This window comes from Fulmarus glacialis, unplaced genomic scaffold (genome assembly GCF_000690835.1).
Source record: "Fulmarus glacialis isolate BGI_N327 unplaced genomic scaffold, ASM69083v1 scaffold6701, whole genome shotgun sequence".
In the NCBI taxonomy this organism is placed as follows: domain Eukaryota; kingdom Metazoa; phylum Chordata; class Aves; order Procellariiformes; family Procellariidae; genus Fulmarus; species Fulmarus glacialis.
Window position 1 is genome coordinate 36,435 of NW_009192059.1, and position 15,776 is coordinate 52,210.

At 42.3% G+C, this 15,776-nt stretch overlaps 1 protein-coding gene across 1 annotated transcript in view; it reads left to right on the forward strand.

Annotated features, from left to right (window-relative positions):
* The first annotated feature begins 7,602 nt into the window (after positions 1-7,602).
* The window catches only part of GCM1 (glial cells missing homolog 1 (Drosophila)), an 18,562-nt gene continuing 10,388 nt past the window's right edge, over positions 7,603-15,776 (forward strand). The window contains exons 1-5 of the mRNA XM_009586911.1: positions 7,603-7,803; positions 9,608-9,860; positions 10,824-10,936; positions 11,914-12,042; positions 15,645-15,763. Coding sequence (XP_009585206.1) covers positions 7,702-7,803; positions 9,608-9,860; positions 10,824-10,936; positions 11,914-12,042; positions 15,645-15,763 — 716 coding nt within the window. The 5' untranslated portion in view covers positions 7,603-7,701. The remainder of the gene's footprint in view (positions 7,804-9,607; positions 9,861-10,823; positions 10,937-11,913; positions 12,043-15,644; positions 15,764-15,776) is intronic.

Genomic DNA, 15,776 nt, shown 5'->3' on the forward strand with positions numbered 1-15,776 from the left:
GCAACAATTACCACCTCATCAGTACAGGCAGGGAATGCCCATGCGGGTGCACGTATCTGGGTTTGGCTTGTTTCCAGTTCCCATGAGGCAGAAGTGCAGCTGGCCTTTGCCAAGTTTTGCTGGGGACCTACAGAAATAGATGCTGGGAAGTGCCATGAAAGCGAAGGAGAAATGTTTGAATAAGGGATATTGAAGCAGCTTTTGTTGGGCTGGACCAGATGAGGCCAATGGCATGGAGGGAGCTGAGGGATTCCAAAGGGTGAGAGAAACCGCCTCAGGAGGCTACACCAGACTGCCAAGCCTAGGCTTATTGCTGGGATTCCTCTCTCCTAAGAGCAACGGAGATAGAACCTGATCAAGTAGATAATAAAGTGTAATCTGGTACTCCCAAAACTGAAAAACATCTGATCTTGTGTCACTGTTATAATTTCCACCGATCCCCTGGATACTGAGCCCACCCCTATTGCAAGAGTAGCTATGCTTTCTCAGGGACAAAGCAATCTATGCCCTGTTGCAAAGCAAGCAACCAAAATGAAACTCAGTTTCTCCCACAAGGTGCTCCTTTCAGTTGCCCAGGCTATGGAAAAGTTCCTTCCATTCTTGAGTGTATGGCAGACCAAATTAGTTAAAGCTTTGTAATTTCTGCCTGAACACTTAAGTCTATGAGGCAATGTAGTCTGTAGAAACCAGAACATGGTGTGCATATAAGATCACCACAGCAGGTGATTATACCAGAAACAGTGGCTGTTCTGAAGTTAGGGCATGATTAACTGATAGGAATTTGTTTTGGAATTACCTGTAGCTGAGGCTGGATTCGGCAGATGTGATACTCCACCTGACCCTGGAGAAAAGCAGAGTGTGCTGTCAGAGATATCAGAAATGTGTCAGTTCCTACAACAAGAAAATTAGAATGCATATTGCAACAACAGAGAGGGAACAAGGAAAACAATAATCATAGTGACATACCAGATTCTTGTTCTGAAGCAGATGGACATGAAAGACAACTCATTTAGCAATTAGACATTCTTTAAATCACAAAAGGGAAAACTACAGAATTGCAAGGAAGAAAAAAGCACCGCGTTCAATAGCAAGTGTCAATCCATGAGATGAGATTTTGCATGCATATGATGTTCATGCCCAGCAGAACAACAAAATTAAATGTATTCACACCAGATGCAAAGACAAGATGAGGAATTGAATGTCAGATCAAGAGACGACATGAGTGAATGCACTAGGCTATGAAAACTAGGAAAATAAGAAAGCAGAATGGCCATAAACTAAAGTCATTTTTAGATTACATTATAATACTGCCACTAAGATACTGCATAAGCAATAATTTGTAAGCATAAGACCCACAAAAAGCATTCCAACTAAGATTTTAGGTAATCCATAGAAGCCAGTGATTTCAACTAAAGCATGTGAGTTCATGATCTTAGTGAAAAAAACAGGAAAGATAGTTTATACAGTCAGCAAGATGTATAAGTTAAACCAAAATTTTATCCAGACCTGAGTCCACCACAGCATCCCAATATTAATGCTGTTATGATATTACCATGATGGTTTTGCATTTGTGGACTAGCTGCCATGAATTTTACCCCAGGAAGTAAATACGTTCTCTAGAACATCACATGCTTCGCAGAGTGTCTGATATGTTAAGAGAAAAAATTAGAGAGATCAATAAAGTGAATAGAAAGCTAGACTTCACCGCCAAAGCATTAGAGTTCACAGCTTTAATAAGGAGCTACTGAGAAATAAAGTGAAACATCTATCTGCTCAAGCACCCCAAACAGATGATTAAAAAGAGCTCAGGCCCCAAACCTTTCAATTGGAGCTATGTTCTTTATGTGGCAGAGAAAGATATATTCCTAGCATTCAATGCTAAAACACTGCCATGGCGACAAAAAAAAGTCTTAATAAGTTATTCATACTGTCCTGTTCAGTAGTCATACAATTACCAGGCTATCAGCTGATAACGCCACTTGGGAGCTAACCCACAAGTGGTCAAATATCAGTTTCCTCAAGAAGAGGGACTGAGAGGCCTGGCAGAGATATTTACTATATGTAATACAAGTGTGTGGACATGAAGCTCATGTGGCAGACCCTTTGGCAAATCATGCCCACAACCACATCTGGCTGCTGGAAAGAGCCAGGGAAGTAAATAGAAAATGAAAAATGAGAATATTGCAACCGGCTGAAGTATCATTCAATTGACACAGAGGAAAAACTGAGGTGATTGCAAGCTGTCGAGTTAGAGCAGTTCAAGAAATTACCATCCCATCAGCAGGATTTTAATGTCCACTTAGTAAGGTGGTACAATGGTCTGTGTGTGCAATACAGGCAGACAATACACAGTACCTCCCAAGTGGTCTGACAAAGCCACCCGGAGAGTCTGTACCGAGTAGTGGCCTAACCCCATGAGGGCAAGAGTGATGCAAATTACATATTTGTAGTCTGACAAAAATAGTCCAAGACATTCATCAGTGTTTGAGCTCTGAGGTGAATACCGGGCTAACCTGTCTGGTTTATAATCTATGCTGTAGACGTGTCTGTTTTATATGATGTGACCACCAGAGAACCCTGCAGAATATGTCATTTCAGACAGCACTTCTACAAAGAAGATGTCTGGACAGGAATGGGAAATTAAATTTTTAAATTAAAAAAAATTGTTAAATGAATGTGACTGAAGCAGCAAAGCTAGAAGAACTACACTACCTACAACTGACTTCTTATCCAGAGCAGTCTGGAATTCAGAAATATGGTAACTGAATAAAAATATGAGATCATCAGCCTGTTCTTATATCAAGGGCATTAACAAGACCAGTTTCAAGTAAAGAATTAAAGGGAAACAAAGGACAAACAAAACCAATGAAGGATTTCAAAATACTTCAATTTCAAAATGTGTCCATCTTTCTTTCAAAGAGCCAGACCACAGGGGAGAAGCTTTCACTTTTGGATACTGAACGGTGAAGACAACATAAGCACTTCAAATTATGTTGAATATAGAGGCAGCCAACTTGAGAATACATCAGGGCCATCTGGGAACAAAAGCTTGTCTCCAGAAAATGAGCAGCATCCCCAGTGCACTTTTGCACAGGCCGAAACTGTCTTCTCGTTACAAATGACATGTCTATTTGTAGTGAGGTTATGCTTCGCATCTGAGAGTTTAATCATATTACTTCATCCTGCTGCCACAGTTGATCAAATAGCAAGGCTGAACTGGAAGATAAAATTGTTATTTTTAAGTCTATAGAATGTATTTGGAAAAAAAAAAAAAATTGTCAGGCCAATCCGGAGAAATATTCCACAAGGATTATGAGTAGCACCTTGGTATAGAATCATAGCATCATAGAATCATAGAATAGTTGGGTTGGAAGAGACCTTTAAAGATCATCTAGTCCCACCCCCCTGCAATGAGCAGGGACATCTTCAACTAGCTCAGGGTGCTCAGAGCCCCGTCCAACCTGACCTTGAATGTTTCCAGGGATGGGGCAGCTACCACCTCTCTGGGCAACCTGTGCCAGTGTTTCACCACCCTCACTGTAAAAAATTTTATGTTGTCATCCAAATATGCATGTTCCTTGGTACCTGTGGTGCAGCACCATGAAACTCTGCAGTAATAAAAGGGGGACTGAAGAGGGGTGAGAGGCATGCAAAGGCCAACACCTGCAGTGGCGGAGAGGCAGGAGAGCTCCCATCAGATCAGCAGGGAGAACCTTTCAGTGTCAAGCTGCAACCACAGGAAAAATCACACACTTGAAGGCAAGGCACAAAGGCAGCCATGGAAGATAGTGAAACACGTGCTGTTGGCAGAATAGGTAACTCAACCCATGTAAAGGGCCACCAACTGCACCTGAGGTCAGTTAAAGGTTGTCGTCACTGAAAGATGACACCAAAGAGAGAAAAAGGAAAACCGATGGGAGCACTGACAAAAGCACCTTCTTCATGTGGCAGTAAAACAGTACAAGAAAGGAGCCTGATCTCGTGACCTCTGTAACTCCCTGGCTCTGTAATAGCCTACATCCATGTGTTCCTGCCGCCAGCTGCCGTCCTTCGGCAGAGCCTGGCACCTCAACCAAAGACAGCGGCAGGCAACCTCTGCAACAAGACAGCTGATTTCCCCAGGCACGGCTCTGCAGGGTTGCACAGCTTTCTCCAGACCACGAGCCTGAACGCAAGAAGATTTTTAGGGCTCCAGGGCTTTTTCCAGCCCTTGATCTCTTGTCATAGGTGACTGCTGAAGAACTTCTGTCATCCATCTGCAGTTATGGTCTGAAAAACTGCCCTTCCAAATAAGAGCTTGCAGATTATATTGAATTAATTTAACCTGTAGGCTCATGTTAATTGGTAACACATAATCTCTTTTAAAAACCCATAATCCTTTTCTTAAGTGGTCAACACCAAGTACTTCTAAGGAAAATAGAAACCTTCCTAATCCTTGCTAGTTAAAAATTGCCATAAATCATAAAATATGAGGCTTAATGTATCTTTCTAAATGTATTCTAACATATTTCAGATGTCACAGAGATATAAGTATTAAATAGCATTTCTTCAAATATTATTTCTTTCCTATGTTTTTGATCTCTTTTCAGTCTTGACTAGTGTTCAACCTTCATGACATGTTACAGCAATACTAGTAGTAATGTTATAGCACAAGGGTCTAAAGAAATAAGTGGGGCAAGGCTTGTAAGGAGAGGAAATAGCTTTCATTAGACCAACTGATACTAATTACACAGTGAATGAAAAATGCATTTCTTTGCCTTACTTTTGAATTTGCCAGTTGTTTTCACTCTGTGCCCCTGGGCTCTTGGGATGTTAAATAACGAGAAGCACCCCCTGCTTCCTCTGCACCCTTCTGTATTTTAGGTCATTTTTATAGTGCCCTTGCTTATATGTCTCTTTTCTAGAATGAACAATCCCAGCTTTTATGGATTTCCTATGCCCTGAGCCCTTTCTCTTTCTGGGAAGGACTGGTCTTTTTGCACAGTATCCTAAGTGAAAAATCAATGATTGTCTGTGAATTGGTAATACCATAGTTTATTGTATGGCTCTGCACTGCAGTCTTTCTGTATTCCAGCAAAATGGTGGGTTTTTGTCTGACACCTTGTGTTTGTGGAACTGCCCATATGGATCCCTCAGTCACTTCCATGAATTAATTGAGAGCAGTTCTATAAGAGAAATAAATACTTTAAATGTTACCCTTCTAAACATGAATTTTTCTGTCATGGTGAAATATAAGTAAGTTCATCTAAAAGATTAATTCAGATACATTTTTATAATCCATACATTTTTTTCTCTCTTTCTGTTTTCTTCACTTCCAGATCATCAACAGATACATTAAACATTGGACCAAAACCAGAACCTGCTGTTTACCTTCTGTATCGATGAGCATTCACAAGGAAAAAGAAAACAGAAATAAACCAAAGGGCAGGAGAAGAACTAGATTACTTTCACCGTTTTTCAAACACAATGAATTGCACCACATTCCAGTGCCAAACAGAGGTGCTACTTACATCGTTCCTTCTTAATATAGTAATTCCCATTTTTCTGACATGTATTTTTCCAAATCAAAATAATTCAGTGTTGACATCTAAATTTTCACTTTTTATCTAAGAGAAGCAGAACGGTTTTTTCTGCGGAACGGAAAGGAAGGGAAGGGAACAGAGAAGAAGAGAGGAGAGGAGAGGAGAGGAGAGGAGAGGAGAGGAGAGGAGAGGAGAGGAGAGGAAAAAGAAAGAAAAAAATATTTCAGACCTTACAATTTATAAAGCTGCTACACTTTAGTAAAAGTTAAAGCTGCACAAATAACAATCAGAAATGTAATATGCCACATCATCCTGTAATTATCACTCAAAGTTTTTGCTACTATTTCAGCCTTTGCCTGCAAGTAGCTAAATATGTATGATTCTCTGTAACTTCATTTTTTGTGTGTATTATTATGAAATTATGTGTCTTCCGTTAATCTTTAAGCTAATATTTAATTATTGTTTTATCTCTATCAATGTAACGTGCAAGAAGAAATATTCCATTTTCTCTAACAAGGACAAAATTAAAAATCAATTTCTAAGCCATCTCATTTTGAAAAGTAATTTTAAAAGCAATGAGACTATCACTTTGAATTATATAACAAATCATTTCATGTTTTAGAGCACACAACAGTCAAGGGTCATTTATTTAGTAAATTCAGCTCAGTTTTCCAATGCAGCTCATATTTTGTTTGTCCTGACTTTACTATCTCCATCTTCATTGTAGCACAATATGAAAATATATGAAGACCTGATGTTTCTTACAGCTGTTTGTATTTCTGAGCAGTGATGTTCCCTTCTCCTCTGGCCTAACATCTCATTTGAACCTGTGATGGGTTAGTTGCCCTCCAAGAACCAGCCTCAGTTCAAATTCCCGAGCGCACTGGTGCTGATTACCAGGAACCCCACTGTGGGGTCTTTTCCCTTTGGGGATGCTCTGCCATAGCACCCACCGCCAGAGCCTGAGCCACAAAGTGGGGCAGTGGGGCTCTGACTATGCTGCCAGAGCACCGTACAGCCAAATGTCTCAAGTGCTCTGCAAATATCTGCAAAGTCTTGCTTTAGAGGTGATAATATAACATGAGAAATTAAGATCACAGGTATTTTATAAATGGGTAGACTAAGGACATGAAGGCTAAGTCACTTTCCAAAGGCCATGCATATGCAGAGCCAGAAATAACAATAAAATAAATTATGATTTATAAAGTCTATAAAATAGAATCATATCAAGTAGATTTTACTTCTCCCACCGCTCAGTAGTCTTTAACAAATCCTTAATTGACATAAATTACAGTGACCTTCCTGAAACCATTGAAGCTTTCCCCATTTCGAGAAAGAGAAAACTGGCCTGTTCATTTTCTGATTCCCTTTTTCTCTCCTTGCCAAAGGAAACAAACCCCAAAACTTTTTCATGGATGGGATCCTTGAGGATATGGTATTAAGCTTAGCCGGTACTGAAATTCAGAGTAGGGCAACCGCCTGCTTTACAATATTTCAGGCAAAAGTTGTTGGTTTTAACAAACATGCCTTGGTGGGTTTTTTTACTTCAGTGTGCTGTTGAGATAGGAAAATGCAGGTAGCCCAACCTCCCTTTCTACACTTGCCTCATGCAATTGGTAAGGTCTCAGAGGCCAACAATATATGAAATGGCTGAGCACCATTTCATTTGAAATGATGTAGCCATCCCCTCTTGTTGCTCACCTTTGTCATGTGCAGCACGTGAAACATCTAATGGGTGAGCAGCGACTCAAAGAGCCCTTAGCAGCCGCTGAGCTGTTCAATCAGTCTGGCTCTGGAAATATTGAGCCAGAGTCGGATCAGATGTACAAAGAGCCTGGCGAGCGGAGTTACATGACAATAAACTTGGTATGAGAGGAGACCGAGCAAAACAAAACAGATGATAAAGGCATGATTTGCTTGCCGTTAGCAATGCCTCTGTAACATCACAGGCTATCTCTAAGCTATATTTTCCACTGCATTACCAGCTTGCAAAACTTTTAATGGAACAAGTTTTTCTGGCAGAAGAACACTGATTTTTATCTTTAATGAGCAGCCTCTCTATCATTTAGCTTCAGGAAACAGCTTCCTGGTTGTAAACTGCTTGAGAGTGCTGAGAGACAGTCAACTTCAAAAGCAGCCAGGAGAAACTTTCTTGCTAACTTTGGGAAGGAATTAAAAAATGCTGAAAGGTGCAGATGATGTTGTCATGGAGCAGGAGGACTCTGCTTCCCGACATGGAGAAATGACAAGTTGGGATATCAATGACATCAAACTTCCCCAGGTATGTGTCTGTTCTTAGAAATTTATCCAGTTCTGACCAGTCTTCTCCACTTCACCGCTGATCTTAAATGCTCTCTCAGTCATCTATGCCTCATTGCCTTTACTCTCTTTGCCACCTTGAGGTATGGGACAATGTTTTGCTGAAAAGCTAGAAAATACCAAGCAAAATATTGAAGTTTCCATGTATTTTTTCCTTAAAAGTATTATTGAAAGAGCTGCTGATAAATGAAAAATAGTGATACTATAGATGCGTTGACTTTCTAGTCCACTGGTGGATAAGGTGCAGAGAAAGCAGAGGAAAAAATTATCTCCTGCTGTGGCTGCTCAATTAGATGTCCAGGACTTGCTTTTTGCCCGGGGTAGTGCTTTATGAGAAATGAGCACAGCACCCACAACTGCCTTGCAACGCTGGGTGCTCAGCATTGCTGCAGATTGGGTTCTAGGCAAGCAGGCTGGCTTTCCGCACGGAGGCAACACTCCTTTTGCAAGCACCTGGGAAAAGCTTGCTTCATGTGGGCAGAGATTTGCTGAGAGGCAGAATAGTGATCTTTCCTCCCCTCAAACCTTTTCTAGTCCTCTTATCTAAAAATCTCATCCATGCTCTCCACTGAAAGCCCACAGCACCCCACACCCCAATGTCATCTCCTTGTCCCTCACCTTAGCATATTTGTGCCAGACTCCTCTTGCTGGGGTTCTTCACCGTCCAGCTCTTTCATCTCCCAACCCTGTCTTCTTACCTGACCCCAGTCTCTTCCCTACTATGTCACTGCTGTTCGCCCAAAGCCTCCATGTCCCAGGCTGCCTCCTTCCCTGCTCTCCACCCCAAGGTCACCTTCACCTGCATTTCAGCCTGGAGGCTTCCTCCACACCCTTCCCTATCTTATCCGATTGCTCCTGGGGGAGCACAGGAGTTTTTCTCTTCTCAGTTGATGTTCCTGCTGCTGTAATGGCTCTCGGTGGTTGGGATGAGCAATTTCAAGGAAATTCCTACTAAGTTTTTGTACCCCTACAATGACCTTTTCCCCCAAAACCATCAGTGGGTGTGTTAGGTGCTTTACAGCTTACTGCATTTTACTGTGTTAACTGTACCCACTGAGGTGATGTGTGGTTGGTCCTTTGTATTTTCTTCCGTTGAGTTTTATTTTTATTGTTCCTTACAGTGTTGTCTTTGGGGGTTTTTTTTTGCTTAGTCTATAGCAGTGGGAAAAAAAAAACGACCAACATGTTATTTGTTTTGGACTTCAGAAAAATCACCGTTGAAATCTTTCACGGCACTTAGGCCAAAATGAACCGAAGTCCAGAACTGAAGACCTACAAATGGGGGCATACTCTCAGTTTGATTCAGTATTTGCTCTTTTTCCAGTGAGTTGAGCCAAATCAAGCCAAATGATTCAGTGCAAGGCTGTTGTGAATAGCCTGAAAGGCAAAGCAGGATCTCTGCCATGAAAGCTAACAGAAGTTAGTCAGGGAGTGACTGCTGCCTGAAAGGAAAGTATCTGCTATTTTACGTCAGGCGCCCCACCTTCCTCTCCCAGGTAGGCCCTGCGCTGAGCTGGACCCGTGGGTGAGTGAGAACAACGTCCTGGCCAGGCTTTCCTGATGCTTTGGGTTCACGGGGAGCCACATGGAGCTGTGTTTTTCCTGCCTTCTCTCCACTTCTCCCTTCTGCCAACCAGCATCACCTGCCACGGTGCTGGAGTCACCCAGGCTAGAGGACACCCAGCAGAGGACCAGGTCTGCTGGCCTCTTGCACAAGGTCTTCTCTTCCCCGGCTTAAAACGTGGCTTGCTTTGGTGTCTCCACAGGACGTAAGACAGATAGACTGGTTTCAAGAATGGCCAGATTCCTACGTAAAACATATCTATAGCTCAGAGGATAAAAATGCTCAGAGGCACCACAGCAGCTGGGCAATGAGAAACACCAACAACCACAACTCTCGCATCTTAAAAAAGTCCTGCCTCGGGGTGGTGGTCTGCAGCAACGACTGCTCGACCTTGGATGGGAGGAAGATCTACCTAAGACCAGCCATATGTGATAAAGCTAGGCAAAAACAACAGCGTGAGTATGAACATGGCTGTTCATTATATGGCAGTTCATAAGTGAACACAACACAAAAGAAATCAAAGTAGAGGATACCCTTTGGATTATCCAACCTTCCCATTGCCATTCCTTATATTCAAATGCAACTCTTGATTTTAGAACAATGCATTTTACATTTCTTACTGTTAGGGGAGGAATTGTTTGCTTGTTTGCTTTCTTTTTTTTTCTTTTTTAATCTCCATTTCTGATGGTTAGAGGTTGATTCCCAGCCTTCTCAGGCCCATGAGTGAGACTACTGAGAAAGCTGTGCAGAGCAGGCAGCTTCTTGCTGTGCTGTTCCTTCTGACCTGAGTGTTGGCTTCATTACTGCATGGGCCCAAGAGTCACTCAGGAGGCAAGCCTTGCAGGGAAGTTGTTCATAAACTATGATGACTGGAAAATAGGCCTTATAGTCATGTCACCAGAGCAAGACAATGCAAACAGAGAACATGAGCTGCACGTACATTTTTAACGAGACCATTCCAAACAATTGTTGATTGCTCAGTAGAGCTAGCACATACTGATTTCTGGATCTGATGAACATTTTGGCTGAAGAAAGGTACTACTCAAGCACTCACTAGTAAAAAATATCCTCTAGATGTCCTCTAGAAAAATCAGTCAAGAACACATATGACATTCCAGACACTGCCAAGTTAAAAACAACTAAAACTGACCATGGTAATAAATGATAAAATGGTAATAAAACTATAATAGAAATAATTTTTGCCAGATATATTTAATAATGGAGCAGGGAAAAAGGAATGATTAGTTTGCTTATATTGATTTTTGCTTACATTTGAAAGTTTTTTGCATAGTTTTTCTCAGTGTAGTCTCTGAGCCCCAAACCAGAAGTGGCAATCCACCACCAATGAACCATTGTATCACATGGGATTCATCTGATTCGTGTCATACAGAAAATATTTCCCACCATCTTTGCTCCAGGGAAATGCTGTCCAAACTGCAATGGACCCCTGCGGCTCCTTTCCTGCCGAGGCCATGGTGGTTACCCAGTTACCAACTTCTGGAGGCATGAAGGCCAATTCATTTTTTTTCAGGTTGGTATAAAATTACCTTACATTATGCAAGTTAATTTTAAAGACTGTTGTTTAAGATTGATTAAGGAAGTTTTTTGTTCCAACAAATAAGGGTCACTGAATATGACAAGGTCAAATGACTGTAAGGAGAAAAATTTTCACAATGAGAGGGCAAGGTCCTAAGCAACCTGATCTAACTCTGAAGTTAGTTCTGCCTGAGCAGCAGGTTGAACTAGACCTCCAGAGGTCCCTTCCAACCTAAATTAGCCTATGCTACTATGATTTTACAGCATATTATATTTTTCATTTAGGATCCCGTGAAAAACTGTTGATTTTGAAGCACTTTGCCTCAGGTACATAGAAACCAACGAATCCTCAAAAAGTCAGAAATGCTGTGTTATCTCAACCTCTTCTCCAAGGCACCACGCATAAGCATGAGAAGGAAATGGTTATACCCAAGGGACTGTCTATGGAAAATGCCATCTGCGCATTGTATGTGGAAAACAGTGTATGCAAGTGTTTAAATAATGGGCATTATTTCTGGAAGCTGTAGTCCTAGTACCATAACCACTGAACTGTTTCCTGTTTTCCAGTCTTTCACTTATGTGCAGGTTAAATAAAATTAATTCTCTGTGGAAGCTAATGGAAATTAATGTTCTGATAAGCATGCCTAAAGTGTGAGAAGAATGGAAATGACTGCAGGGACACTGCAGCCAGGCTGCAGAAGACCTTGTGGCTTCAACTGGGGCTCTAGTGTGGGAAGTCTCTTCTGCACATGAATGTGGTGCCCTGGTTTTATGATTTCAGGGAATTTCTACCCCATCACACTTCGTCTGAGATATGTTTGTTACTTCAGCTCACGTTAAATAAGTCTTATTAAATACAAAGCATTAAATCAGGGCATATGTGTGGTTTTGGCCTGTGCTACAAATTCTGCTCCCTTAAGATTAATAACAAGGTTGTTTCTAACTTTAACATATCATAATTCCTTTCTGAAGTCCAAAGGAGCTCATGACCATCCACGACCAGAGACAAAACTAGAAGCAGAGGCAAGAAGATCAATCCAAAAAGCACAGACAGCTTTTTCTCCATCCTCTCCAAGATTAAAAAGAATCCAGGAGATTGAGGTAACTCTTATTATTGATCAACGAAATTGTGGGGCAGTGACCCACGGTTCAGGGGATGGTAGAGGCTATCTGGGCTTTGGGTCTGGGTGGGAGCAGGCTTTACATCTCTGCATTCTGCCTCTCCATAATCAGGCCAAGAAGGAGCAGGGCTGTCCTGAGCATCCTGCTCTGCTCATCACTGTCATCCACTGCCACCACCCCTGGCTGGAGCTTCTTTGGGCCTGGTGGCAGCAGGGGATTACATCTATACTGGTAAACAAAGCAGGGCTGGAGGGCAGGCTCAGTCGCATCACTATTCACATGATCCCTGTCACGGATTTGGCTAGTGCTAACTCATGCTCACAGACAAAATGCCCTGGCACGGGGCAGGAGGACAGCATGTGCCAGGGACCATTCCCTGGCAGGATTTTGGACAAGGTTGCACCAGGTTTGGGTCCTTTCACTGTACACAGCTGGCTTTAAACCTACCTGTGCTCCTATGCCCCTATATCATGCTACAAGCCACAGGCAATAAGAATCTCGAGCTGATGCTGTGAAAAATAGCCCTTGGTGGGCTGCAACACAGCCCTTGCATCATTTCTGTTCAGGTCCAGAGGTCACCCAAGGCCAGGATGTAGTGTGGACACTGCCAGGCCATGCCTTTTGGTCCCTGTTACCAACGACAGTCCTTGGCCTCATTTTATTTATGGACTTAGCTTTAGAGCCCCAGCTCTTCCCTTTTTTAAATGCAAGAGTTGCCTTTAGAAACACAAGTTCTTTGTTAGCGCTGCTCCAGAAATTAAATTATTTACAAAGACATCTGGGAATAAAGTAATTAGATATTTAGTCTAATCAGTATTGGCATTGAAGGAGAATATTAGAAAGTTTTAATTGGATTTACCTTATTGATTGCACCACCCCATAAGAAAATTGTAACAAATGAACACTTGAAAACTGGGAAGTGCTTTTGGCAATAACTGAACACAGGAGGAAGATTCGTGTACATGTGTACACATACACACACACACACTGTATACTATTTTACTATAGAATACAATATATAACATTACCTATATGATATGCCTATTATAGGCATATGTATGGTATCTTGACAAAACAAACTTGTCACTAACAAGGCAAATCCAGAAATCCTTACTCCTTCTTCCTCCAGTCCCCCAACCTTTACATGAGAAAACCCAGTTACTTCAGTAGCAGGCCTGGATTGTTTTATTCCCAGAAGTAAGGCCCATCAGGGAGAGAGATGCTTTCTTGCAGGGCAGCTGCCCCTGAGCAGGATTCGGCCACCTGCAGACCCTCAAGGGCTGTGAGGGCACCCTCAGGTGCAGGACACACTGCCCCACCCTTGGAGAGACAGCAGGAGGTCATGTTTTCTCCACATTGACACGTGTCCCAAAGTCCGCCACTGATATGGAGGAGGTGTCGCAGAAAAGAGAAGGCGCCCTCCACCTCTGCTCGTCCCCCTGGGTTTTGCCAGGGTTGATAAGGGGAAGGTGCACCACCTCTGCCTGGTGTGCCCCGCTTGCTTCCTGGGTCTCCAGGAGGGCTTTGAAGGCAGAAGAGTCTTTGAAGGACTTACAGAAGCACTGACGTTAAAAAATCAGCTCTGCTGGGTGTGGAAACACTTGTGAAAGCATCTACAGAGATCCTGTGGACTGTCACCTGCCTGATGGAGAGAACCAGGTAGAGCAGTGAGGCTGTCTCCAGTGACCTTCCTTGTAAAGGCTGTGTTACGCACAATTGTACACCACCGGTCTTCACGTGCAGTTTGTCTTTTGATGTGCTAGAGGTGGTGCATCCTCCCCAGCCGGGTGTTCAGGATAGTAATCAGTGCCCCTTCAGCTACAGACGAAAGGGATAATTGGGCTGGGTGGGGACAGACTTCTTAAATCGATGATATGGGGAAGCAGGGGGATCCAGGAGCCCAAGAAGTAAATTAAGAGTGAACAGAGGAAGTTAAACCCATTTGAATGGAATATGAATTAAGTAGCTGCGGCTATTTCTACTGAAAATACTCAGGAGGACACTAAAAACCAGAGCTCAGAAGTGACTCTCATGGAGACACACTGACTTGGGATGGGACAGTCAGAGAGTACAGGACAGACTGGTGGTGGCCTCTTGACACAAGCGCCTGGGAACACAAGCATAAGAAAAAGCAGCTGAGCCACTGTGTAAATCTCTCACAAATACAGAAACAATGATTTTTATATCACTGGTTTAATTCTGTCCCCATGAACACTAAAATAGTCCTCACCTAGGAAATGTTACTCAGCCACGTGCCTTTTTTTCTTTTATACCTGAGCCTACTGGTCTTACTGAGGTCAAGTTCCCTCTACACGTCTTCTTCTTTCCCTTCCTACAGCATCTTCCAGGTGTTTTCACTTCGAATTGTGTGGGAGTAGGAACAGACCAAAGATGTCATAAATATCTAATTGTAGAGCTGCTCTTCAGCTGGTCTGACTCTGTGCAGTTGAAGTGATACCATTTACCCTCAGCTGGCTTTCCAGTTCATTGCTCTCTGGCAGGTTTTTCTTGGGAATAACCCATCACATTCATGTTCTGCCAAGACCGGCTGTGATACAACTAACTCAGAAGTCTGATTTGACATGCAGAACCTGTGTCACTGAATCTGCAAAAAGTCTTCTGAAAAGATTTGATTTTAATGTGCTCACAAGAGACCAGGGAGGAGAACTTGAGAAAAATGTATGAGCCCAAAATAGAGCAAGTGATACGTAGGATGTTTTCTTTATGGTATCAGAGGGTCTTTAGCTGAAGGTGGGCTGGGTCCTACATCAGGTTGTTGGAATTTCTTCTCATGGTGAGTGGAGAACAGCTGAAAGGAGCTTTGCTACTCTAGCAGTCAGCAAAATCACTATAATTAAATGGATGCAAAAGCAGAATTACAAAGAAGAGAGATGTGTAAGTACTCATCAGAAATGATAGCACAGAATTAGTGTTCTGAAAGGAATTAAAGTTTGCAAAATTATAATCCAGTAATTAGGGCAATTAAAGAAGTTGTGAAATATCCAGAACAAAAGACCCAGAAGAATAATTCTTATGTGCTGCTCCCTCCCTGAATGAAATTTTTGTTTGTGGGGTAAAAAAATGTAAAGATAGGAAAATTTACCAGTTAGAAATAGAAGTAGAATCTTGAAAAGCTGAAGCATAATATTATTGTAGTGAAAAGGTCACTTCAAAACAATCAGTTTTAAAAAATCATACTTAGCTTTTCCAAACTGCATAGGGGAAAAAAAAAATTCTGTGGTGTCAAATGTATTAGCACAATTTCATTTTCAGGTGCTTCTTCAATATATGCTGGCAGCAGACCCTGAGAGCTGTGAATGTGAGGTCTAACAATTCTTTCAGTGTAAAACAGGCTTTGGGCAAAATCTGGTGAAAGAAACCCAGACCCTGGGTGATCTGGGAGCCCTGTTTGGTTTGCCCCTAAAGCCCACTGGCACTACCCTACAAGGAGGCTCTGCTACGGCGTCTGCTTCGTTGCTTGTATTAATTGAATGCATTTGTGAGGTCTCATACAGGATGGTTTTTATTTCATGCTGCTGGACTATACCTTGTTTTACTAAATCTCGCCTTGCTTTCCCAAGTCTCTGACAGGTGCAATGCCGACGCGGGAGGCTTTGCCTTTGCTTCGTTCCAAGCCAGACGTTTACATGCTACCTGCTAATTTCAGGGGACATTTAAGCAAAAGCTCCCGGGAGCCGATGCTGGGCAGCTGC